The following is a 27,998-nucleotide window of genomic DNA, read 5'->3' as shown; positions in this document are numbered from 1 at the left end:
TCTCTCTGCTATGTCTATGCCTGACTTGAACGCATCTCCTTGATTTTGCAGGATGTCAACATCCCTGATCTCATAAAGCAGCTTGATATCCTGGGTGATAATGGGGTAAGTAGGTGCATTGGTTATGTATGGAGAAGGTGTGAATTGACCTGAATAGAGTTAAGAAATACTTGCCACTGTGTCAAGTATGAGACAACAGCAAGTAAGACAGCATATCTACCTAAACTTGGACCTCCCCAGAGAGAATCCCACATGCCAAAGTAGCCATGGGGATGGCTAGAAAGGTAACTGCAGAAAGGAGATCTGCTAAAGGGCTTTTCATAGGAAGGGTTCCGGTTGGAATGCAGACTGCATCTGCTGTGATTACAGCTAATTACTGTCTGACTGCTGCTCACAGGCATCCAGTGTAAAATTAATCAGTCAGGCGGTCGGAGAGACTGCTAAACACTAGGGTTGTTGGCAGCCCCATAAAACAAAGCAGGAGGCTATAATTTTTTTTCATCCTAACAGCTCCCTCCAACTAGGGACAAGGGCTATTAATTCAGGGGCACCGTCGCTCGTAGTAAGAAGCATAAGGCGAATGGCTCACCCAGCACATTGAGGGATGTGCGCCATTTTCTCCTTGAATATAAGAACCAATGATGCCTTGTCAGAACTGCTGTGAGGAGGGCACTCCTTCTTTACTCTGGGTTTTCTTAGCATGACTGCTAATGAGGAATGTGTACAGTCACAGGAAGCAGGGACTCTTTATGAGGAATTGGTTGGAGCAGGAATGTGCAGAGACTCTTTGCATGCATGCTGGGTTCATGGCACACATGTTTTCCATGGTGTGGATGCCATGAGCATCTTCACCCTATCATCTTTTTTTTTTTTAACAGAACTTAAGGAATGAAGAACAGGTGGCCATAATTCAGGCCAGCACCGTGCTGTCTCTGGCAGAGAAGGTAATGTGTGAAGCTGACACTTGTAGTCATCCAGTGTTGAGCTTGGTGCCTGAGAGCAGGAGGTTGAAGCCCCTTCCTTGTGTGTATTATCGAATATATAATAAATGTAACCCTAGAGCATGGGGACAGACAGACGTCTATAGGCCAACTTGGGATGGATAGATTTTTTTTTTTTTTTTACTTTAAAGTCACCTGCAGAACGTATCATTCCTCACCATGGAAATGCTTCCCAGTTACTTTATTAACCAGTCCTAGCAAACTGGGAAGCAAGTGAGAAGCGTTCTGCTGAGATCTGGTGAACTCGGAGTTGCTCAGGCCACGGGCTGTCCCTTTAGTGTGTGCATACCACGTAGAATCTATGGCTCCATCCTGGGTGACTGCAGCCTGGTGCTGAAAGCCCAACAGGATTGCTGTACTGCTGACCCCTTGTGTCTAAATTTGGTAATGGCAGGTGGAAGAGAAGCGACAAAGGGAAGCCAGATTCCTGGTTGGGCCCAAATGTCTCAAGAATGGCCCCACAGGCAGGTGTGAGGATACAAACCTGTACTCACATAACTTGGGAAGCAGAGAGGCAAATTCAAGGCCAGCCTGATCTACATAGCAGGAATGTGACTCAGAAATTTGTAATTCTGAAAAGAATCTGCACATACTTGAATAAAATGAAAGTTTTATTGAATGCACTCATCAAGATTCTGTCTTACATAAAAAAAAAAAAAAGGCATAACAATCATGTTAAAAGTAACATGAAACCCTGAGCAATACTCAGATCTTTTGAATCTGAAATCATCAAATTCTACAGGTCAAATACCATTGCTCAATTTCTCAAAATAAGGCAGAAAGATGAAGGGGAGAAAAGAAAGAAGTGTTGTTATTGAAAAAAAAACATGGTTATCAATATAAGCAGACCACTTTTATGTGTTCTTAATAAAGGCATTTTGCTTATCACCTAAAAATTTTAATATGCACCGTGTATCAAATGATAAACTGATGCCAGTTCTGCAAGATGTGAAAATGGTTGTTTTGTTTGTTTTGAAGTTTAGAAAGGCCTTACTTTTCTGTCCAAAATACATATTGAAGTGCTTCCATTTGGAATGAAAGAAAAGCTTGAAGTTTCCCTATCAGGGCCTGTCTCTTTAAGAATTTAATGGCAAGCCTGATGACATTCTCTTTGCTCTCTCCAGCAAGTCAATAACATCATTTCCCCCCTACAGAAAGTCCAGAATTCAAACATTATCAAAGGACTCCTTGCCTATCGATTCCTCCAGCAACCCTACCATCATGATCTCAGCAGCTGAAGATGGCCGGTCATGGTGTCTCTCCAAAGGCTCTAGAACGTAGAATTGCTTGAGCTCCATGTGCCGTGCATGTGTCTACACTGAAGAAAAATAAAACCTAGCACTTTAGTTCATGCAACATACTATCACCTTTTTTTTTTTTAAGCTTTTGCATTATTATTAACACCACCTGAAATTTAAAACTGTAACTCAAGAGACATCGAATTACTTTTCAAAGCCACATAGCAACAGAAAGCTAAACTGTACAGGAGCCATGGAGGCTCCCTCCAGTACTCTCACACAGCTATGCACAATCACCAATCCATAAGGTCTCAGCTGGCATTCACCTTGAGGGACACCCATTCTGATCACTGGTTCTATTAAGCCATGTGTATGGTATGCTCACACAATAGGATCCAAAGACTGCGTGCATCAAAAGGGTGTACTCGGCATATTAGGAAATGCATTCTCTGTGTGGTTTGTTTAAAATGCCTTCACTTAAACATCACTCCTCACCACATGACTGCAATCATTTTCATAGATCCAAATTTTACTCTGACTCCTAACACTCCCTCGAGCCCTCCAACCTTGAGCTATTGAGCATGGTGTTCCTTGGAATTCCCTTCCAATTTCCCCACGGACATCCCTCACTCTTTTTGTAGACATCAGTTGCCAAGAAATCTCCCATGGGTGTAAAGGCTTTGCTAATCCTTGTCACCTCTGAAGCACCTGGAAGCTGACCGGTAGTGGACATCAGAGGCCATTTGCTGAAGTAACAATGCGTGGATGATGGTAGCATTGTCTTAACTCCAGGGCATGAAAATGCATTAGGTTTTTACACAAGGTTTTGATCAGCATTCAGAGACATAAGAGGGAAGACCAAGCACCCCAGTGAGTCACTCAGACTTCACACCACACAGACCAATCACGCCGAACATTTCTGTTTTCTTACTCCTTTAGTGGATCCAACAGATTGAAGGAGCAGAGGCTGCCCTGCACCAGAAAATGATGGAACTGGAAAGTGACATGGTAAGCCTATAGAGGAAAATGAGCATCACCTCTGTGCTCTCTTTGGCATGAGTGGGAGTTTGTAACTGCCCTATTGACTCATGTACAGACTGTGGGACATATTCCTCAGAAGTTGATGACAATCTCAATCTCTAGTCTCCCTCAGAGCATGCCATCCATTGACAATATTTATAAAACTAATGTTGAATGAAATTAAATTAGGTATTTTCTCTCAGGATGAATAATTTTTTTCTACTATGAATAATCACCAAGTAAAAATGACAGACTTGATGGGTACACATCTGGTTTTAAGAATCCATAATCTATTTCACATTCATTAGGATAGCCACTGTCATAAAAAAAAAAGAGAGAGAGAGAGTAGAAACTGATAGATGTCAGAAAAGACATAGAGAAGTGAGAACCAGGGTCCTGCTGGGGTATGAAATAGTACAAATATGGAAAATTGCATGAATGTTGTTTTAAAATTCAATAGAATTATCATATGACCCAGCAGTACAAAAAAAAAAAGACTGAAATTGGGGTGTGGGCGGCTACTGTACACCCACTTTTATTGTAGTATTATTCACAATAGCTAAAAGGTGAGTGTAGCCAACATATCTACTGATAAATGATGGATAAACAAAGTATGGCATGTGTATATGTTAGTTCAATCTAAGATAGCTGTTAGACAGAGCATCCCTTCTTCCTGTTAGACAGAGCATCCCTTCTTCCTGTTAGACAGAGCATCCCTTCTTCCTGGAGCTCCCTCCCCCCATTCTTCCCAAACATCTCTCACTGCAGTTACCTGCAACAGGTCTCCGTAGCGCCTGGCAAAGGGCACAACCTAGAAGAACAGTGATGTCATTAGGGGAAGCGAGCTGTCACAGAACAGCAAGCACCATCATTCTGTGAGTGTGAGGAGTACAGTCATTAAACTCGTCGGAAAAGAAGGCACACTATGGCTGTTAAGGGCTGAGAGGAAGAGAGAACAGGGTTGTTAGATGGGAGTAGCTTCTTTTTTGCAAAATTAAAAAACTATGGACGTTGATTTCATAACAGTCAGGATGTATTTCACACTATAAATATGTACTTTAGTGATCCAAGTATTGATTTTATTTAATGTGTATTTTAAAACAACTTAGAATAACATGCTTATCAAATGGAGGGATTAATAAGTTAACTTGCAGCATCATGTATAGTCTTGCAAGACATCATTTAGATGATCGTTGTTAAAACAAATGCAGTAGGTTCCTGTCCAGTCATGAAATTCTATAACAATAATTTTTATTTTATAGAACTTAACAGTTTTAGAGATCATAATATTGTGTACAGAGTTCATATTTTTCCATGAAATTAAGATCTATAGGGAAAGCACATTGTTTATGTTCAAAATGGCCATCAGAAGCTCCTTTAATACAAGACTACAATGCAACAGTCGGGCTGTATGGGGCCCTTAGGGCGCTGATACCCAGTGATGGTCAGAGTGCCCACAGCATCATCTCTGGATACTCTGAAAAGTGAGCCCAGCTGGGCTTTGAACCTTCCAATCAGCTGGAAGAGTTCTTCACTCTCCACTTAAGCACCCAAAGAAACGATGGACTTGCCTGTGGGAATATGTTGTACCCCAAAACAAAGCTTTACCTAATAATGATGGGATGGCTGTGCAGTGAGAGATGCACAAGAACTGATGGGCAAAGATGCTTCAGATTTATGCCCCAGCTCACACCAGCTTTGCAGCAGGGGTCTATACGGACTCATGAGATGGCAGTGTGAGCAGAATCACCCTGGCTCTTTAGAATGCTCTTTATCTTTGTGTCTATTATTTTGAGTAAGTTAAATATGTTTATCATATTAGAATCCCTGTGTTAAATTTTATAACATTCTTAGAATTACGTACTATAACAATATACAGCTGTCCTCTTGTCCTCGTGGAACTGGTTCCAGGACCCCTGGAAACACCAAAGTCTACAGATGCCCAAGTTCTTTTTATAAAATGCCACAGCATTGCATATAAACTACACACACCCTCATGTATTTCAAATCATCCATAGGTTATGATTGTGTACTATTCTCACTTATAATGTAAATTTTTTTTTCATTTTTTATATTTTACTAATTTATTCATATTACATCTCAGTTGTTATCCCATCCCTTGTATCCTCCCATTCCTCCCTCCCTTCCATTTCTCCTTACTCCCCTCCTTTATGACTGTGACTGAGAGGGACCTCCACCTGTATATGCTCATAGGGTATAAAGTCTCTTCTTGGTAGCCTGCTATCCTTCCTCTGAGTGCCACCAGGCCTCCCCATCCAGGGGACATGGTCAAATATGGGGCACCAGAGTTCGTGTGAAAGTCAGTCCCCACTCTCCACTCAGCTGTGGAGAGTGTCCGCATGTTTATAAGGGACAATGAAAACAAATTTTATAGTTAACAGATTTTTCTCTCAAATATTTTCATTCCAAAGATGCCTGAGTCTCTAGGTGCAAATCCAGGAGAAACGGAAAGCCACGTGCATTCACACAGATAGAGTTGTTATTAACAGCCACCATGTCAAAACCTGTCCTTAATTACTTTCAGACAGGCTTTAAGGTCTTTAAGAACATTCCACATAGTTATTCATCTTATGCTTCTTGCTATTGATTTCACATTTCCTGTGCTAGCAGAAGGAAACTACAGTTCTACAAATACTAGTGATCTGTCTCGTGTACTAGAGAAAACATTTATCGACGTACCTTTCATGTATCACTGCCTCGTTCACTGATCTTGCTGTCTCAATTTGTCAATGTGAACTTCTATTACAGGAACAATTCTGCAAAATAAAAGGCTACCTGGAGGAAGAACTAGACTACAGAAAACAGGCCCTGGACCAGGCATATATGGTAGGTACTGTAAGGGACCAGGACTTGCCTTGTTTATAACTGTAGAATAGGGCTAAGATGTGCTGTATAATTCCATGTAGTTGAATACACACAGCATGCATGCAGGTTTTTTTTAAAGATTTATTTATTTTATGTACATGAGTACACTGCTTCATGCACACTAGAAGAGGCCATTGGATCCTATTACAGATGGTTGTGAGCCACCATGTGGTTGCTGGGAATTGAACTCAGGACCCCTGGAAGAGCAGCCAGTATTCTTAGCCGCTGAGCCATCTCTCCAGGCCAATGCATGCAGTTGTTAATTGCTATTTCAGTTTTGGAAAAGAAATCCTAAAACTGATGCTGCTGCAATATTCTTATATTTTATATATAATTGTAATATATTCTAAAACCAAATGTATACTGTTAGATGATATTTAGATGAAAGACATACTGAATGCCAGTGTAGATCTGAAAAGGAATTTATTAAGTGAAGTATCATCTTTTTGAGCTCTAATATACTAGTAGAAAAATAATGGATTTAATGTGGGTTATGCACATTGTAATTCATTTATTTCTTACCGTAACCATGGAAGAAACGGGTAACCTTATTATTCCCATCTCAGGCTTGAGGAAAATAAGGCTTCTAGAGTGAAAGCTTTGCTCAAGTTGGTGGAAGAGTAAGCTACAATGTAGCTCTAACTCCAGGGACTGTGGCCTAACTTAGGCCCACAATGGAGCCACGGCAAGTGAGGTTGTCGTGTGATGAGTGGACTGTGTCTTTTTCTCCCCTTAGATTATCAAGCTTATAGAGGCTCACGACTGATTCCTTCCCTTCTCCAAAATGCATACTGAAAAATCCCTGACCCTGGACCACAGCTCTTCTCCTCTGCTTATGCCCCCAGCCTTGTCGGTTCATAGTAGAGGTTTTTATAATGCTCTTGTCACTCTGGGGAAAAGAAGGAAGCCTGGAACCCCTGTTTGTATAAAAAATGACTTAGTCTACCCTCTCCAAGTAAGAGATTCTCATATTGTTTAATGGGTAAACAAGAGAACAAAAATTGGCCACTGATTAGAAAATAAAAGACAATGTATTTTCCCCACTCTTTACCCTTTAACCTTTGTCTCTCCTGTCTGTAGAAAACAAAATTAACCTGGGCTCCAGAAAGAAACTGCCATGACCTAATTCAGAAAGCCAAATTTGTTTCAAAAGACGAAATGTGCTTGGTCCAGGAGCAATAGAAAAGCATCCCCTGTCAGGAATTTGCAATTCAGTTTTTTCAGAATTACAGGCAATAGGACTATAGATTTACACAAACTGTATTTAAGATGGGTAACACACGCATGCACACAGACACACACAGGTTAACACATACCTACACATATGCACACACATAAACTCACAGAGAGAGAGAGAGAGAGAGAGAGAGAGAGAGAGAGAGAGAGAGTTATATAGAAGATAATTTATCTACCAAAGGACTGAGAAAGGTTTGAGCAATCATTAACCTCAATCTAACAAAGAGAAGTGAGCCACATGCTAGGAAGATGGTTCAGTTGCTCAAGTGCTTGTCTTTTAGGCGTGAAGACCTGATTCTCAGCTCAGATGTAAAAGTGATGTGCGCTACAATCCCATTGCAAGGGAAGCCAACACAGGAATATTCCTGTGGCCTGCTGGCCAGCCAGGCTAGCCAAATTAGTGAACTACAGTGTCATTAAGAGATACTCCCTCCATTTCAAAGACTATAATGAAAGTTACTGAGGACATCTGGCCTAAACACACACACACACACACACACACACACACACACACACACACACACACACCAGGGCAACTCCAAAATCTAAGCTGTTTTTGAATCATAGTCTCCTTTTTTTTCCTTCGAGGAAAAAGCATGAAAACTATAAGACATCTATGAGTACAGAGAGTGGTTGTATGGCTGAGATGGAGTTTTATGTTTGAAATGTATCTCCAATTTCAAGCACTTTTCCCTACTTAACACTTATTCCTAATACTACAGCCACTGTGGTATATGCTTTCGACCAGCTGCAGGGTTTTCAAGTAGGAGGCAGAACAAACTCATCCCCAACTCTATCTGAAAAGGAAAGGCAGTACGGAGGTGTGGTCATTATAACAGATGGCCTCCTAAAAACAGAAGTGTCTAAAGCGCCAGGACCCCAAGAAAGAAAATGAATTGGCTTACAGAGCAGTCTGCTCGTTGTGCGGAAGGCATTTGCAGCATCTCATAAAGAGAATGCTTAGAGGGGGAGTCAGGCAGAAGCCACTCAGAAACTCTAAGATCCCCTGAGATGGAGGGACCAAGTCCCTGCCTCACTGAGCCACACCCACTCTGCTCACAGTGCACCTAAATGCTCAGTCCCAAAGTTAGACTTTTCTGATTCTATTTGCCAGAGAATCCAGGAACTAGAAGCTACTTTGTACAACGCTCTACAGCAAGAAACTGTGATCAAGTTCGGGGAACTGTTAAGTGACAAGCAGCAGGAGGAGCTGAGGACGGCTGTAGAAAAGTTGCGGCGACAGATGCTGAGGAAGAGCCGCGAGTACGACTGTCAGATCCTCCAAGAGAGGATGGAGCTCCTACAGCAAGCCCACCAGGTGAGGACCACGCCCTGCTGCGTGTGTAGGTTCGTCCTAAGCACGTGGGGCACAGCAGCAAGCACTAGGCGTAAGAATGGAACCGCTCCAGAGACAGTCAAAGAGTGAAACAAATTGCTCTTTCCCACCATCACTCAATATAGGATGACAGTTTAGTAACAAAACCTGGTCTTGAGGAAAATGGCATTTCAGAGGTGCTGCATGGGGCTATCATTTTTAGATTGACTTTGTCACAGGTTCCAAATCTATTGGAGCCTGATTACTCACCTGTGTGAGGAAACAGGGTATTGGCTCTGCTTCACTTGTTCCTGCCAGTAACTGAGCTCCAGGCAATCATCTGGGAAGGGTGAAAGGGAGCAGAGCCTGCCACTTCACTCTCAGAACAGACCGCCATAGCAACAAGGCCTGGGGGCTGCTGTGTGCTGCCTGGCATTCACTCGGCCAGGATCTGAAGGCTGAAGGCTGTGCTTGTGGCTGGAGAGACGCTCAGTGGTTAAGAGCGCAGGCAGCTTTCCCAAAGGACTCGGGTTTTATTCCAGCACTCACGTCACAGCACATAATTCTCTGTAAGTCCAGCTCCAAGGGTTCTGATGCCCTCTCTCACTTCCTCAGACACCAGGCATGCACATGGCGTATTGACATACATTCAGACAAAGCTCCCACATACATAAAAATAAATTGTTAAAAATGTAAAGGCTGGATGTAACATCATTTCACCTCATCTTCATGGAATCTCTACGAGGTGAGTGTTGGTATTATTCTACTTTTGGAGACAAAAGCATTCAGATGCTTTATTCAGAATAGTAATTGGCAGAGCAAAATTACAGCCCAGGTATGCCAGCCTCTAAGATCTAAGCACTAACCATTGCACAGTGCTGCATTTGTGAGTTACATGATCCATCTAGACTGGCAAGCAAAAAAGAAAAAAGAAAGAAAGAAAAAAAGAAAGAAAAGCCACCCAGATACCTATTACCAACTTAAAGGCCAAAATTTTTGTAATTATTCACTTGTGTTATAATTTTACCAGTGAACAGCAGTAGGATGTAAAAGTAACTTTTCCTCTCCTGGCTCACTTGTTGTCTGGGAGGCTTACTGCCTCCTTCTGCTAACCTAGGCCTAGTCCTGGAAGCTTCTAGCCTCCATACAATCTAACCTAAGCCTAGAATGTTTTCACCCTCTGAGACTTACTGCTTAATAAGCTCACTCTTGCTTGTTCTTACTGAGTTCTGGGCTGGCTAGTTGAACTCAGCTGTTCTGGCTCAAACTCCTCTCCCAGCTGACTTATTTAACCTGGCTTCTCTCTTGACCCAGAATTGCTCTGCTTGGCCTCAAACTAACTCAGCATTCTGCTCCAATCTCCTGACTTCTCACTGTCTGGCTCATTCCACCTTTACCTGAGTTCTCTCTCTATTACTATGCTAGTAAAACTGCCTCCCCACTCTCTGCATTGCTCCATTAAATAGCTTCCCTTTCCTCTCTCTTCTCGTGAGAGTTGGGCATGTCCTATTCTCTCAGATGTTCTCTGATTTGTCACCTTTTCTGCCACTCAATTGTTCATCACTTTCAAACATGGGTGCTTCCTTCTACAAACTACCTTTACCTTCCTTTGGGATTAAAGGCATGTACCACCACAACTGGATCTAAGCTTTTCTTTACCTGATACTTGCTCTATACCAGGCTTGCCTTGAACTCAGATCTGTTTGCATGACTCCTGAATTAAAGGCGTGTTTGTATTCCAGCCAGATCACACGGACCTAGAAGATCTTTGAGTGTGATCTCTTGCCAGCCAGGTTGCATAGGCCTAAAAGGTCTTTGGATGTGATCTCTTGCCAGAACAACCATGTTCTGAATTAACAGTTCTCTACCAAAGGGCCCTGTCCACAGAGCAAGCTCAAAAAATTCCAGAATCCATACTGCCAGGTTATAGTATTCGGCATTCAGCGCTGTGACAGTCTGGTGGAATATATATAGGATGTATAAGGCACGAATCGAAGTTAAAGGAGTAGAAAAGGCATTGTGGTTAATGTACAAGACCAGGAAGAGCCAACCTGGGAAACCTGAAAGCACAGCTAGAGCCGGGGGCTTTGTGTTTTCCACAGCAGCAGAACAAACAGTCAAGGCATTTCCCAAAGATGACAAGCACATGTGTGTTCTCTCAGAAAGCCTTCAGAATTATAAAGAATTGCAGTTTGACCAGTGGAAAGTTCTTGAAGCTTTTGATAATAGGTTATTTCAGGATTGTTTGTTTTTGTTTGTTTGTTTTTCACATCTCCTGGGGGATAAAAGTGTCTTCCACACAAATCTCTTACACTGCAAAAGAATGTAATCGGTTTCAGCAAATTGAGAATACTTTCATCTTGTAAGCGCAGATGTGTCTGTTTTAACATGGACTAGTAGTTGTGTAAATTTGTTTGTGATAAAAAAAAATCCTGGCATTCTCAGTTTGAGTCTCTTTTTAACCTGTTAGCAAAGGTGCCTCTTTCTAGAAAGAATTTTACTTTTTAAGTGGCTCAGGCTGAGCTAAGAGAGGTCCCTGACATTTCCCTTTCTCTAACAAACGTTCGTTTAGGGTACTTTGCCTTAGTATTTCTTACTCCTCTCTTCCCTTGTAATCAGTAGCTTAATAGCAGAAGGCATTGGCTGGGATGTAGCAAAGACAACTATGATACAGCTGTGACCGTTGCTAGCCACTCACTAGCCACTCACTAGCCACTCACTAGCCACTCACTAGCCACTCACTAGCCATTTACTAGCCATTTGTGCTAGGATGTCCCAAACTGAAAACCATGTGCATGCTTATCCCTATCTCACCTCTCTCCACCTGCTGGGGTCAATAGGGTGACCTCATCAAACATCGCTCAGGCTCAACACTTATGCCTTCTCATATCCTATTGGGACTCTAAATGAGAGAAGCATGGGAGAATAGCAAAGTAGAAGGATCCAGAGGGTCCTAGAAACCTACAAGTAGAACAATATGATAGGCAGATTTGGGCCCAGGGGTCCCGCTCAAACTAAGGCACCAGCCAAGGACAATACAGGCGGTAAACTTTAAACCCCGACCCAGATCTAGCCAATGGACAGAACATTCTCCACAGTTGAGTGGAGAGTGGGATATGACTTTCTCATGTACTCTGGTGCCTCACATTTGACCATGTCCCCTGGAGGGGGAGACCTGGTGGCACTCAGAGGAAGGACAGCAGGTAGCCAAGAAGAGACTTGATACCCTATGAGCATATACAGGGGGAGGAAATCCCCCTCAGGAACAGTCATAGGGGAGGGGAATAATGAGAAAATGGGAGGGAGGGAAGAATGGGAGGATACAAGGGAGGGGATAAACATTGAGATGTAACAAGAATAAATTAATAAAAATAAAAAAAAAAGACTTATGCCTTCTCTGCCCAATCCTTCCATGAACCACATCCAACTGGCCTTGCCCCCAAGTGCTTTCAGCTGATCTGTTTTGCTGACACCGTTACAGGCATTTGCAGGATCTTTCATCATTACAATGGCTTCTAGGTGCCGCTTGGGCTAACCTGACTCTGTCATCTACACATGTACACAAACACTTCAATGTATTTCCTAGTGATAGATTCCATTTTCTACATGTCTAGAGTATTCGCTATGCACACTGCAGTCATCTATAGGTCAAGACAATGGTGATTAGTATAAAGAAAAATAATGATGCTGTATCTTGTTAAATGGTGTTAACAAAGGCACGTGGGTCCTCAGGGGCCATCTCAGTCACATTGTATGTCTTTCCCACTCTCTTCTCTTCAGTTGACTGCATAAGTCAGCCCTGGTCCTTATCGCCATCTTGTTCAAGGACATCTGTGTTCTCCCTTTCTACGTGAGTCAAGTCCTGTGTAGATCTCCTAAGGTCCTTCATTAGCTGCTTGTCCCTCCCCTAAGATGTGACTTGAGAGCCTCTCATGAGTTCTTTCCAGTGCAGAGTCTGGTGCCACTTGCCCATGGTTTGCTATTTCCAGGCCTTTGCCTAATTTTCCACCAAAAATGGTATTCAAACATTCTCATTTTTTCCAGGCCCTTGTTTTGTAGTCATTAAAATCCATGTATGAGGGCCAGCTGTGTAGCAGATGCCACAGTGAATGTGGCAGTTACTGAAGACATTTGATCTGTCATGCAGATGGGGAACGGGCAAAGCCATAGCACGAATGAACCACAACACGGACCATCTCCAAGGGGGAGGGGGACCACTAAGTACTGTGAAATAGTTTAGAAAATGTGTAAAGCTGTGCATTTGAGTCAGAAACAAAAATTAAGTATGTTAGGCCAGCTAGTCGGAGGATACCTCTGAAGATACATGAAAACCAAGGGATCAGCTACACAAAGGTCTCAGAAAAATGTGTCAGAAAAAAAGAACAAGCACTAAGCCCGCCCCCCCCCCCCCAGGTTACATCCAAGAGCTGCAGAGAATGTCAGTGTGCTTGGTGTGCACAGAGTCAGGTTAAAGGTGAAACTAGAGACCAAGAAGGGTCAAACTCAGCATGGGCCCTTGCAAGAATCCAGGCCTGACTGTTAATACAACTCAGCCATGGCTTCCTTTCTCCACCCTCTAAACACAGGGCTGCTAGGATCTTTCTAACCTTTTCACACCCCTGGTGCTGATAGTGGAACTGGGGGTGTTATGCATGCTAGACCTCATTATTTCACATTTCAAGTTCAAATTAGCTATATTGGTTAATGTAGGAGCGACAGATTTTAACATGATGTAGAATGGACCAAATAAGAGGCAGGAAGAACTCATAATAAGCTGTCTTACGAGCCCCAATAAGGGCTAGAGGTAAGTTCGTGTACTTTTTGTCAAAGAGGGAGGAGGCAGAGGAGGAGGAGGAGGGAATATGAACATTGTTTCGGGCCTCACAGTGTTTCCTCTTGGTTGGATGGCAAGTGGCAAGTGGCTGGAAAGAGAACAAAAAAAAAAAAAAAAAAAAAAAAAAAAAAAAAGCTTACAACACATAATGAAGAATAATAAATTCATCTACCATGTGGATTGGTCTACCTATAGACTAACACAGGCCTAGAAATTGGAAACAGATGACAACATTTACACCCTTGCCACTTTTCACCTTTGCTACTTAATTTTGTTATTCTCTGTTCTACATTCCATATTGTCAAGAAACATGAAAGCCTTTTGAGGCCCGGAGTTAGTTGATGCCTGAACTGTATTCTCCAGTCCATGGAATGCAGTCATAGACGTGTCTGAAAGTGGTCAGCAAGTACAGAGTTGATGGATGAATGAGCATTTCAGTAATTCACGGATGCATGGTTTTCTGAATCAATATGTATGTATTTATCCAGACACAGGACAAGGAATTATGTGCATATTCAAGAGGGAAATGTCTGCCACATTTCTCGGTTTGTTGTGTGCAGTGCCATTGAAGTATATACCGACATGCACATCACACATATGTAGGCGCGTCTATAGTCCACGCTCACCTGTGGCTCCATCGTTCACCAGTGTTTTAAAATGAGAACTAGTGCACACACCTCCTTTTTTTGACAGCAGGGCTTGTCAGTCTGGCACTGCTATGACAGACCATCCAGATTACTCTTAATTCTTTGGGGTAGGAGGATGTCTCCTGCATTGTAGGGTATTTAAGAGCCCTCTGACTTAGACCCAGTAGATGTCACTGGTACACACCCTCTGTTGTGACAATAAGAAATACTTAATTAAGTGCTGGTGATAAGTATACAAATTTACTACTATACTAAAATATGAAATAATCATTCATTATAAACTAAGCATACCAACAAATAACTTTAAAAAAAAAAATACTCAGACATTGCCCAAATGCCCCTCTCCAGGAGGTACCCGCAGTTGAAATTTACGTGTTTTATAGAGGAGACTTGATTTCTAAGTTGAAGTATTTTTTTCTTCCAGCTTCCCTCTATTATACCCACATTGCATCATAAAAACCTCTACATATGTTGCTACTTTAACAGGCTTCCAACTGAAGGGCCAGTTCACCGTTTTATTTCCTGTGAGCAGTGTCCCATTCTGTTCAGATGTAGCCAATGGACAGCCCATTCTCCTCGGTTGTGGGAGAGAATGGGGACTGCCTCTGACATGAACTCTGGTGCCCGCAATTTGATCACTTCTCCTTGGTGGGAAAGCCTGGTGGCACTCAGAGGAAGGGGAAGCAGGCTATCCTGATGAGATCTGATAGGCTGTGGTCATATGGTGGGGGAGGACGTCCCCTTCTGTCAGAGGTCTAGAGGAGGGGAATAGGGAGAAAGAGGGAGGGTGGGGGGAACAGGAAGATACAAGTGAAGGGATAACAATTGAGATGTAATCTGAATAAATTATAATAAAAAGATACTTAAAAAATAGGGCTGGAGAGATGGCTCAGAGGCTAAGAGCACTGCCTGTTCTTCCAGGGGTCCTGAGTTCAATTCCCGGCAACCACATGGTGGTTCACAACCATGAGATCTGGTGCCCTCTTCTGGCACGCAGGCACACATGTAGACAGAGTATTGTGTAAATAATAACTAAATAAATCTTTAAAAAAAAAAAAAACAAAAAAAACAAGCTTGCTATGTATCACAATGCACATGGGTACCTTACCAAAATCTTGTTCATTGTCAAGATGAATTGTGAAGACCTTTTTTTTTTTTTTTTTGTCTATGCAATAATATTTTATTGTCTATGCAATAATACCCTTGTCCAACATGTTGTTTCAGGGTTCAGGACATAGTTAGATAGGCTTTTCTGCATTTTCTACATCTGTGCTATTTCATTACTATTTGCTTCATCCCCAGTCTATCAGCTTACTTCTGAGTATGTAAAGCATACTCTCTCCTGGCTTTTTGAGAAGTGGTCAATCATGGTCAGTGAGGAAAGTCTATCCCCAAAGAGAGTTGAAGAGGGGGAAACAGAAAAGACCAGCAAAAATCATGTGGTTGTCTGATCTTGCTCAGCTTTGGCCATTTTTACTGTACAAATGAGCAACCAGAAATATCAGCCCAAAGGACTGGCAAGAGCGTTCGCTTCATGCTCACTACTTCTGGAAAAATACTGCTCTCTTTACAAGGATGTGGCATTCCACAGATCTTAGAAGTTCATATTCCTGGGGTGAAAGCAGTCTGGCCAAGTCCAGTGGCAGAGTCATGGCACACACCCCCTTCACTTGGGCTAGATTTCTGCAGTGGGGAAGGGAGGTACAGTGTTAATAGCCTGTTACTATGCCAAAATTCCTGAGAAAACCAATTAAATCAAAGGTAAGTCCATTTGTGCTCATGGTCTCCAAAGTTCCTGCCCATGATCACAGTTGGCTCCTTGTTTGGGGACAGCAGGGAGCAAGGCAGCTCATGCTGGAAAAAGCGTGAGTTGGAGCAAAGTTGCTTACCCTGCAGCAGTTGGAAAGCAAGGAGGAGAAAGGATCCTCCTCCAGGGAATGTCCCTAATGACGTAACTGCCTTACACAAAACCCGACCTTCTGAAGCTTCTCCACCTCCTCTCAGCCCCATCAGGCTGATGACCAAGTCTGTCGCATGTGTTCTTTGGGTAGGCGTGTAAGATCTAAACCAAAACAGGCAGAAAGCACTCTGTTCAAAAACACTATTTGTGACATTAATTTCCCACTCCAAGTCTGTATGAGCTTTGGAACACACAGAAACCCTGTAGATAGTGGAAAGCATCCCTCATGCTATTTCCACCCGCTGGGACTAATACCAATGTTCTCATAGAAAGTGTTGTTTTGTTGGCTGATCAATTTTCTCTACAATTTAACGTCTAAAAGTCCCCCCCCCCATTTTATTCAGAGAATCCGTGACCTAGAAGATAAAACAGACATTCAAAAGCGGCAGATAAAGGACTTAGAAGAAAAGGTAAGCCTTAAACTCAGTGTCTCCTTTGTTTAATCTTGAGGTGCTGCTGGTTTCACGTCTGTCCTTTCTCTTTCTTCTTGGTTGTTGTGTCTGTCACAGGCAGACAAAGGTACAAGGAAAGTAGTGCCCACCTTCAGTTGGACAACAAGATTTTGGGCAAGGCTGTCCTATTAGCAGCCTTGTTTTGTTTTTTGTGTTTTTTTAACCATGTGTGATTTGATTCCCTTCTCTCTGCCTCCTTCATCTTAATTTCTTTTAAAATTTGCTCTACTTTGCTTTTTCTTTCAAACATATTTTAGTACTTAAAAAATATTTCCCATTATTCATAAGCATCCCTTTCATCCTCGGGCTTCTGTTTCCCTTCAACACTTAGTGCAGAAGCCTAGGGTGACAGCAGTAAGTGCACCTGCCACTTTCCCCAGTATTTAGAAAGAGAAATGTCTTCCAAGAGAATCTGTGTTTGCAGAAAATAAATAGCGGTACTCTACAGAGGGCACTTGGGAATAATTGTGTGTTGACAGAAGAGAAATGCTCAGCCTTCTGCAAAAACCTGTACTGCCTAACAGGCCAGAAGCATTCTGCTGGAGAATGCAGACAGAGCAGCTAGGTTGCTTCCCACTTACCCTGTCTCATGGACTAGAAGTAGCTACCCAAACCTCTGGGTTGGTTGTCTGGCAGCAACTTGCAAGAGATTCAAGAAGACAGCAGGAAACTATCTGCCATTGCTGAGATTGTGGTTAGAATTGAGTTCCTCCCCAAATGCATCGGGTAAGTGGGTGGCTACACCTTTTGTGTCTAAATTGTTTCTATAAAACGGGAATGACGACACCCACAATGACCTCCTTGTATGGTTTCCATGAGGAATGAAGTCACATATGAAAGTTAGGAAACATTAGGAAAATAAAGATCAAGTTTAAAAGTATTCTGAAAGCCAGGAATGGTGGTTCACAACTTAAGTCCCAGCACTTGAGAAGCAGAGGCCGGTAGGTCTCTAAAATTGAGGCCAGCCTGGTCTATAAAAGTGAGTCCAGGATAGCCAGAGCTGTACAGAGAAACCCTGTCTTGAAACACCAAAATAAATAAACAGATAGATAGATAGACGGATGGAGAGAGAGAGAGAGAGAGAGAGAGAGAGAGAGAGAGAGAGAGAGAGAGAGAGAGAGAGAGAGAGAGAATTTTATATCTGAACTTCCCTTATTTCAGACCATTTTTTCTTCAGGATCGAGGGAGGCAAAAGTGAATTACAGTGACATAAGAACTATGTTTCGTTTCCTTGCAGTTGGTGGAAAGATCCACAGAAGGCAGGGCCTGCTCCCAGTGTCCCCAGTTGTTGGAGGACACACTTCGTATCTTCTATTTCTGACATTTTTTGAGTGACCATGTCTGCTCTGGCTCTGTTTATCCCTAAACTCCCTTTGCTCTGGCTCAAACAGGAAGATTCAGTTGAGGCAATTCTTTGCAGGAACTTTATGGTACAATGAAGTCCCTTCAAAGGAGGCTTCCAAAAGTGGATTAATTCTACTAGGATCACCACTTCATCTGTATACATAGATCCTGTGGAAATTTTTGGAGAAGGGGAATTAAGACTATATCAGCTGTCAGAATTTTATGTGAATACTTCACAGTTATTTTATCCATAATATTTATAAACCTAAACATTCGAGACACTTACAATAATGAAGTAATGTAGCAATTAGTGATGAATATTGTCTTGAGGTAGTAAACTGAGCTGCTTAAATAAAAAGCTTTGACTCTTGAGAGAGGTAGGGTGGGAAATGAAGTTCATAATGGATGTTCTGATCACTTGACCTCATTCCCACTTGCTTCCCACCATAAAACAACTAAGAGACCTTTGTGCCAGCACACTCTTCATTTTCCCTCTTGGAAACTTGAAAGCCTACTCAAGTTGCACACAGTGTCCCTGCCAGCCTGGGGTAGCTCGCTTCCATGCATATAGTTGGCATCAATCAGGGATACCAACAAACTTCAACTGCACAGAGCAGTTCAGGTGGCCAGTGTACTCCCACTGTTGTTTCCTTTACTTCTTACAATTATTCCATGAGGGACACACAGCAGATGTCATGGTCCCTCTTATTATGTAATAAGCAGTGCATCGAAGAAAGCAAACATTTTACCCAAGATTGTAGAACCAACCAGTCTCTGGCAAATGAAGATGAGAGGCCAAGGTGACTGAGTCTAGGTCCCAGCACACTGCGGGAGCTAGGAATGTTGTAACAGACTAAGTGACTCGCCGTCTCTTCATGCTTAGCTCCTATGCCCAACCTTCTCCTTGAAGAAACAGTGAGAAGCCCCCCATCCTCACTCATTCTCTAGTCTTCTAGTTATGGGTGTGTTTTCAAGAAATAACTTTTAAAAACCAGGCTTGGACCTTTAATCTCAGCACCCAGGAGGCAGAGGCAAGATCTCTCTGAGTTCAAGATAAGCCGAGTCTACAAAGTGAGTTCCAGTACAGCCAGGCCTGTTACACAAGGAATCCCTGTCTCAAAAACAAAACATAACAGAAAACCTTAGGGAAATCCTTTTTTTTTTTTTAAACTAAAGAAAGTATCCATTTTAATAAAATAAGCCATCAACTTATAAGATATTAACATGTATTTATAAATATAATATATAAGTAAAATAAGTCATCAACACATAGCTTTTAGCATATTATGTTTATAATTTTGTTCCAATAATGTTGCAAGACCTTATAAGAGATGGCAATGAAAGAATTACGCAATTAGCATTTGCCATTCAGGACTCTATTGCAATGTGCTGTATTCACAGTATATTCCTAGAGTGGTGTGATATATACATAGACTGCCTAAGGAATCCATCCTTGAAAACATATCTGGCCTGTGACATTTCATAATTAATACATAGTTGGTTTTATTCCAGTACTTCATAAGCATGAGTTTATTCATCCTATTTTCTGCTCTCTAGTAAAGAATTTTGTTAAAGAGGTCAAATTAGATTATTTATAACTCAAATACGAAGAGGTCTATCTCAATGTGAGGGCAGCTAGAATATCACTCATTTATTGCATGAAATGCCCATTGATATAGAACTCTCTTCCATATCAGTAGGAGGAGCATGCATTCCAATTTCACAAGATGGCAGGGCATGGAGGTGCACGGCTTTAATCCCAGCACTCAGGAGGCAGAGACAGGCAGATCTCTGTGAGTTAAAGGCCAGCCTGGTCTACAAAGTGAGGCCAGAACAGCCAGGGCTACACAGAGAAACCTGGCTCCAAAAAAATTAAATAAATAAATATAAATAAATTTGCGTAAGATATGCCCAATTTATGCCCTTCGTCCCTACATAATTCCTAATAGTGTGCCATCTTCTCAGATGTGTCCCACTGATGGTGACCCAGCATACTGCACCTTAATATTCTTCCTCCTGGGTCTTGGCCCTAAAGTCTGACACGTTAAGCAGTAAGGGCTTGAGAAGCATATGTCTCTGGCTGCATTTCTGAAATACCCTCCCCTCCCTGCAAAGAAGAGACGATGTGAAGGGTAAAGCACAACCCAGGACACCTGATTCTCACAGTACCCCAAGATCATATGAACTTAGACTTCTGATTTACTACTCTGTGCTTATTTTTTTTTTCTCATCTGTACATTTCGGAGCCTAGCGCTGAGAGCAATTATCTGTGAGACTCCCGTCATTCACTCTAAAACGTATGCATCCATGTTAGAGGCGCAGCGCTGGCAATAGGTCACGTGGTTGATGGTGCGGTGTTTTGAGATGAAGTAATGTGGAAAGCCAAGTTTTTGTGCTACCTGAATGGCTGGTGAAAGTTCAGATTTTCATAACCTCCTTCTTTTTCTTCTGCAGTTTCTGTTTCTGTTCTTGTTCTTCTCTCTTGCCTTCATTCTATGGCCTTGATGTCAAGGTGCCTCTGAAAGGTAAGATTCCACTAAACTTGACAATGCGGCTCTCAGAGGTAGTTGATAAGAAGGATGTTACGTGTTGTTGCTGCATCTTGCTGGTATTTTTTTTTTTCTCAAAACCAAATGATTTAATTAGGCATAAAATGAGAAATGGGTGCAATCCAGGTTGACTACTTTTTAAACTTAAAGTCATACATTGTAAAATGGAAGTTTTCCATGTAATTATATAACCTCGAGAAGCTGCAGTGTCTGTGAATCCTAGTGTGCTCACGTGGCTGTCCATCACCCGGAAGAAGTTGTGTCTGTATCCACCTACTGAGAAAATATTACTGTGTTTTTAGCATTTCCCCAGCTTGAAAATGCTGATCCCAAGACTGCGATAAGCCAGTCATGATCACTATTGCAACCCTGTCCCAATCGTTCCACATCAGAAGTCAGAAAAGCAGCAATATTAGGTGGACTTGGGTCTTGTTTTAAAAACAAGATACTTTTCAACATCAATTCAAGAACAAAAGGAAACCTTAGGATGGCCATTACCAAGTCTGTGTCTGATGAGCGCATGCATTAGTAATTCTCGCTCTTGCTTCTTGCTGCTGAAAATAACAGACACTGCAGCCTTCTCAAGTACTCTGTGAGTCAGACCACTTGAGCTGATGGAGTTAATGGAAGGTGGGAATGACAGAGAGCAGAGACTGGTCTGCAGTTCACAGCTTAGCAGAGGGTTCTGATGTGCATTCAGCAATGAAAACAGCAGATCTCAATACTGCTGTTTATAAAGGGGGGTGCCCCTGCTATTCTAAATGTACTCTCTGTGGACTGCTTAGACTTTGATGATCTATGAAGTTACAGTATGCAGAGTTCCCTTTTAGGCTTCATATTAGTTCTTTTTTTCTGGCAAACAGAAAAATATGAGTGTCACCTTCCCTCCCCAATGAGTGTCAACTTCATTGCCTTCCTATGAAAAAACGAGGATGTGGGCTTTAGCATGAACCAATGTTAAGAAAGGCAAATAAAAGGTTCAGAAAGTTTATGCCCCTTGATTATCAGCCCTCTAGCCTCAGCTCTTCTTCCAAAAGATTTTCTTCATAAAAATAAAAAAATTTTCTCCATAGGCTAAAAACCGTGCATTTTCTGGCAACAATTTTTCCACACAAAGAACACTGAGCCTATAAAGGGAGGGAGAACACGTGTTGTAAAGAAAGAAAAACCTGTGGCACAGCACTAATGGGACCCCAGGGTCAGCAACAATAAACAGAAGCAATGCTATAAAGTAACTTAAAAAGACAAGCTGGCAAATGCTAGGTAGGAAGGAAGGAAGCTTCTCATTACTAGCACTGGCTCTGTCATGTGCCAGAAGTTATTCTAAGCAACAGGTATTTTCAATCCTCATCAACCACTCTCCAAGGTGAGTATCACATTTACTCCTGTTTTCCAGTCAGGAAAGTGGCATCAGGTGACTGTCTGCTAACAGGCAGCTGTACTTGGCAGGAGTAGGGTCTGGACACACTCGCTTCACTCCACATAATCAGCAAATAGCCGAGCATCTACTGCATCCATCCTGAAGGACATTCACAATCAGTCGCAGAGTCACGGCATCTTCTGCCGCCTCATGTGTCACTCAGCCATTGGCTTGTGAAATCACACTGTGTCACATCCACGGTTTCTGGTACATTCTCCTCAGGAATGTTCAAGGGTATATGTGTGCTTCAAAACAGCACGCAATTGGTACTTGGTCATTCTCTGGAAAATGAAAGACAAATGGGACCAGACAATAGCAAATGAAAGTGAGGATGAATCTGGTCAGTATAACATGTACAGGGAAAATGAGAGTGGTTTAGAATTACAGCTGAGAATTACAGAGGTCAGTTACAGTGTGAATTCTGCCCCACTGACTAGAAGTGTTACACCAGACAATTGATTTAACCTACATGAGTCGTTAAGTCGATGCGGTAATGTGTTGAATTAAGTGGTGTCATGCAGAAAAAACACCAAATTGCTTGCAAAATAATTAAACAGTTTGTAATTCTCAGTTACTGGTATTTTTAAAGTTAGTTATTCCATTTGTTGACTTTGTAATATAAATATGATAGTATAACTTTCAGTATTTCCAAGCAGAGTGTAGCCTAAATCCAAAGAAGCAGCTGCCTCTTTTCAGAATAGAATCTTGTCTTAATTTATGGAAATACAGCAGTACTGAAAACTGAATGGTGTTTTTGTATCTGCAAAGCAGTCTAGAAAAAGACAGAAAGAAGGAAAAAATGACGTGACCACATTGTTCACAGGCAGTAAAATCACACTACAGATGATATTGTATATACTAAGTCAATAATTTATTCTGTTCATAAACCAAAATTAACTTACATATGAAGGTACATATTGTTTAAAGCAAAGTGACTTATATTTATGGATGCTTTCTTTGAGCAGTACTGCAAGTGATCCCCCGTAGTTTTTAAGTGCATCATCCTAGCTTTTACATGACCCTGATTTCAATCTCTAGCCTCAGCAATAAAAAGGGTGGGAGAGGGGGCTCATAACCAAATTTGAATTCAATACTAATAACCGCCCTGTATAATAAGTGCCATTATCTTATTACACCTTATTATTTTGTGGATCTGGACTCACACTTAAAAACAACTTTTCAAGACTGGTCAATTTATAAAAACTAAAGAGTCACTTCTCACAGTTTGGAAGCTAGAAAGTCTTTACTCAGTCATTGTCATGGTCTATGTCTAGTGAAGGCTCAGCTTCTTCTTCACATATGACACATGGCTGTGTGCTCTGAAGAGACACTGTGTCCTCATATAGGACAAGGAATAGAAGGGCAAAAAGAACCTACTGAATTCCCTCAGGCATTTTATGGGATAATAATCCATTCTGCGGAAGTATCACCTCCATTCTCAGTAGAAAAGTCAAGGAAGCGTCTACCCTCTTCCTTCAGTTGCGTTTCATTCAATATTGTATGTTTCCACACTCCTATCCCTGTGGATCAACTACTTACCAATCCTCAGTGCCGTTTTTATCAGTAAAATAGAGGTAACAATGGCTGTCTTTTCTTGAATACCTATCACATGAGTTTATTACATGATAACTGCACTTGAGTTCTGAGAAAATAAAAACTGTGAGAGCCATCTTTAGGTTTCCAAATGGCGGTGCCTTTGAGAGGTGACAGTCTTTGGTGCATGATGATAGGCTGCTGGGAGGGGGCAGTTTTTTTTGAGGGCCTGGACCAGGGTAGGTCAACATGCTGTACTGGAAAAGCACTACCCAAGAGCAGAACAACTTGGACCCAGTGGGCTTAGGAAAAAAAACACATGAGAACAAAAGCTGGGGAAGGTGGGGACAAGAGTTGGTATGGAAGGACTTGAAGGATAAAATTGAATATTATCAAAACCTGTAATAAAGAATCAATAAATACTATTGTTTAAATATACCAAAGTCAGCTGGGCAGTGGTGGTGCATGCCTTTAGTCCCAGTACTTGGAAGGCAGAGGCAGGGAGGATCTCTGAGTTCAAGGCCAGCTTGGTCTACAGAGCAAGTTCCAGGACAGCCAAGGCTACACAGAGAAACCCTGTCTCGAAAGAAGAGAAAGAAGAGAGAGAGAGAGAGAGAGAGAGAGAGAGAGAGAGAGAGAGAGAGAGAGAGAGAGAGAGAGAAAGAAAGAGAGGAGAGAAGAAAGACAGAGACACAAAACAGAGACAGAGAGAGACAAAGAGACAGAGAGAGAGACAGAGAGAGATACTAATGTCACAAATCAGGTAGCTGCAACTAGTGTGCTTCAGAGAAGGAAGGTGAAGCTCAGAACTTGTAAGTTCTTGTTTTAAACAATCCCTGTCACCCACACTCTGATTCTAGATAACTGAAGTTATTCAGTTAATGCACCTGGCCTCACAACAGCAATAACAATTTCCTTTACAGATATCCCTTACTTTATAGAAGTGTTGAAGCCTAGGAGATTGCTTATAAACTAACTGGTTTTAAAACTGATGTGTTAAGTACAAGTGTTATCTAGCTAACTACCATAGGCAGAGATGATAGCCTGTGAGGGTAATAGATAGCTATAGTCACAACACTGAGACAGTGAGGACAGGAGAATCATGAATATAAGGGCAGTCATGGCCAAAATTAAACAGAAAAGAAAGTGAAAATGATATATGCCTTTGACCCAGAATACACAGTCTCTAGGAGAATATAAACTGAAAGATTGTAAGCAAATGCCCTTGGGAGGTAATTTTTTAAATGTATTCAGATACACAACCATCTCCCTAAAACATAGTTGTATAGATTCAGATGAGATCTCTTTGCTAGGAAATGAAGAATATTATCTTAAGAAAAAAAAATATATCACTGTGTCTTATGTGTATGCATGTTTTTGCCTGCATGTGGATCTGTGCACTGAATGTGTGCAGTATCTACAGAAGCCAGAAAAGGGCTTGGGTCTCCTGAACTGGAGTTACAGGTCGTTGTGAGCCACCATGTGAGTGAATCTAGGTCTCTGAAAAAGCAGCCCGTGCTCTTAACCAACGAGCCATCTCTCTGGCTGCAAGAATACTGTTCTTATAACGAAGTCATTTTGGGCCCTCGTGCTGGAGTGTAACTGTGAATTCAGGGCACCTTCCAGTTCCACTTCATTTTCTTTCCTCATCCTTTAAACAAATCTTCACTGTGCCCACTTTCCATTCACTTCTAGTACCTGAAAATCTTGCCCAGATTAAAACCTCAGTAGATTTGACTTATGTTCCTGTCTTTTTTTTTTTTTTTCCCTATCACTGTCAAGGTCAGATACCCCTGAGGAGGAACGGGGTCATGGTTTAGCTGCGGATCTCGTGCCTTCCTTCCCTCTGCTGGGCTCAGCAAAAAAGCGATCATGCTTCTGAATGACTGAACCAATTTCATTGACTACAACTGAGCAGGTCTTTGAAGTGTACTAGTCTCAGCCTACCTGAGAACCAGCCTTCTCCAGGGTTGTTCTGGCTCCCGTTAGTGGTGCTACAGCCCATAGCTTCCGGCTGAGGCCATCCTTTGTGGAAGCACAAGCAGAGATAATGACACTTCTGCCCCCATCTCTACTCCTTCATCCCACTCCAATTTTCTCCTCTGAAAAACAAGGGAAGATTCTCTGCTTCCAATGTCCTAGGCGAAACTAGACCCCCTGTTCAGAAAAAAAAAATAGGGAAAGAGAAAAAATTATGTATACAAAGTCAGATCTCTTCCCATGTACACATCACCAATCTCTTAATGCCTCTGGGGAACACCCTCTCCCCAGTGTATTTTCTTTTATTTGTCTATTTGGTCATTCATTCATTCACTCATTCATTGGTTTGTTTGTTTCAAGTGTGTGTGTTCCTTCCGTTTTGATGAGGTAAAATCTCTCTTTTTCTCTGCTGCTGTACTGTGAACCCCAGGCTAGATGGTCTGTGAGACTCCAGATAATTCTGTCTCTATCTCCCATTTCATGATAGGAGTGCTGGGGTTGCAGACAGGTGCCACGGCATCCAGCTCTTTTTTTATGGGTTCTGGGGATACAAACTCTGGTCATTGAGCGTATGCAGCAAGTCCTTTTACCCATCTACCTATCTTCTGGGTCTTTCTTCTCCCATTGTAATTCACCCCTCATTCATTGCCCATCTCCCCCATAGCCTACTCTGTGAATGTCCATCTCCATCCCCATCTCACAGAGACTTTGGAACAAGATGTTCCCACAAACATACATCACAAACATGTCTAATTTGTAATTACAGCAGGAATTTCTTTGTCTGCTTAGTACGCCTCTATGGGCTGATTTGAATGTGTGATTGAGATATGAGATCCCTCCTTTTCTATCAGTCAACATTTCTGGGGGAAATTGCATAGTCTTTCTGCATAATCAATAACTTCATTTTTTTATTTTAGATGGGAAAAAATTGCTGTTTAGGGAAGCTGAATAACTGGTTACGACAACAAACAAAGGATCGCGTCTCTATCCATGTCATTCAGGGTGAAGGCCTGTCCTTACCTAAGGCACGACAGCGTGCACTCTTGTGTCTTCTCTGCTTCCATTGGAAGAGAGAACATTGCAAATGAGAGTTATATTCGAGTGAAAATAGAGATGGTGACACTTACTCAGGAATAGGGAAAAGCCCCATGGCCACAGGTCATTTTTCAGAGACATTTCAGTCAGCCAAAACGCCTGCACTGCAGAATCCTCAGGAGCTTCGCCCTAGGGCGAGAAAACATGCGGGGTGTTATAATTGTAGAATAGGAAGTGTGCCAAAAAAGTAAGTCATAGAAAGTTATAGGTAAAGTAGCTTTAAAATAATATCTGGCAATAATGATAATAGCTAACAGGTGAGGACACTTGCTATGAAAACTGCTGACTTTTTGTATATATCTTATTTCAATAAACCTGGAAATAAATAATTATTTTTTTAAAATCTTAAAGTAATTACGCCTCAATATATTACATGACTTTCTTAAAAAGTTTTCAGTTCAAAACATAGACAGGAACAAAAGTGTTTTATGCTTTTTTTTTAAGGTTTATTTGGGGTTTCTGTTTGGTTCTGATGCCAGAGACTAAACAAAACTTGCCTTGTATAAGAGTTTGCTTTTTTTTGGATGTAGGTATTAACATAAATGATGGTTGATAATTTCTTTTCCTCTGTCTTATAGAAAAGTCACGTGCACGGATCATACTCCCAGAACGCAAATGCTTTTAAACCTTCAAAGATGGCAAAATTGTTTACACCGATGTAAGGGAAATCAGAAGCTAAGAATGACTCTTTAGCCGAGACTGTGTGCTTTAAAGCCATTATTCAAGGTCTCTTACTTGACAGTTTATAATGACCCTGCTGAAAAAAAAAACTACATTATATGCTGCATTTAATGAACCGTGTGTGTTGAACCAGAAGAACTATAAACATATATTGTGTGAAGGAGAAAAATCCATCAATGGAACCAGTCTCAGCAGATCAAGAGAAGATGTGTCTTGGGCATGGAACCAAAGTTACAATGAAACATTGAACTCCTGCTGTGCAGGAGGGGTCATTTTAATGTAACACTACACCCCATGGAAACACTATTCCTGAAAATAAACATCATTTTGAAAAAAAAAAAAAAAACAGAACAAAACAAGCAAAAGTTTTAAAAAGAAAAAAAAAAGCAAAAAACAAAAGACAAGGGTGGGTGGGGGACGAAGCACGAGGAATCACTATGAGGAGCTATTTACAATAAAATGTTTCATTTGAAAAGTCTGGTTTCTTACTACAGGGATTTGTTTTTCTGTCTTTATGCTTGTTTTAAACTCAGGAACACAGACATCTGTGATGCAGAGGGAAGAAAAAGCACTCTCCATTTGGTTTCTCGGAAAGCTGGAGTTGTGGATCCCAGTCGCCCTACAAGCAACAAAGCCAAAGGACTCCGGGGAGTGTAACGTGGGATACAAACGGAAATCTGATGCTTCCTCGTATCACACACCTGCATTTCTGCACTGTGGATGGACTGGTTTCATCCATATTAGAAATGATGAAAATTTTACCCACACGTCACAAACTCCCCGACTTAGCTCTGTTTAGAACATCAA

At 41.7% G+C, this 27,998-nt stretch overlaps 1 protein-coding gene across 2 annotated transcripts in view; it reads left to right on the top strand.

Annotated features, from left to right (window-relative positions):
- Positions 1 to 27,537, top strand: part of Jakmip2 (janus kinase and microtubule interacting protein 2) — a 59,498-nt gene extending 31,961 nt beyond the window's left edge. For both annotated transcript variants that reach the window (XM_051163929.1, XM_051163928.1), the window contains 8 exons: positions 52 to 105; positions 879 to 944; positions 3,179 to 3,247; positions 6,029 to 6,106; positions 8,496 to 8,699; positions 16,482 to 16,547; positions 20,388 to 20,458; positions 27,089 to 27,537. In XM_051163929.1, coding sequence (XP_051019886.1) covers positions 52 to 105; positions 879 to 944; positions 3,179 to 3,247; positions 6,029 to 6,106; positions 8,496 to 8,699; positions 16,482 to 16,547; positions 20,388 to 20,438 — 588 coding nt within the window. In that variant the 3' untranslated portion in view covers positions 20,439 to 20,458; positions 27,089 to 27,537. The remainder of the gene's footprint in view (positions 1 to 51; positions 106 to 878; positions 945 to 3,178; positions 3,248 to 6,028; positions 6,107 to 8,495; positions 8,700 to 16,481; positions 16,548 to 20,387; positions 20,459 to 27,088) is intronic.
- The last annotated feature ends 461 nt before the right edge of the window (positions 27,538 to 27,998 follow it).

This window comes from Acomys russatus, chromosome 20 (assembly GCF_903995435.1).
Source record: "Acomys russatus chromosome 20, mAcoRus1.1, whole genome shotgun sequence".
Classification (NCBI taxonomy): Eukaryota; Metazoa; Chordata; class Mammalia; order Rodentia; family Muridae; genus Acomys; species Acomys russatus.
This window is presented reverse-complemented; position numbering and strand designations above follow the sequence as displayed.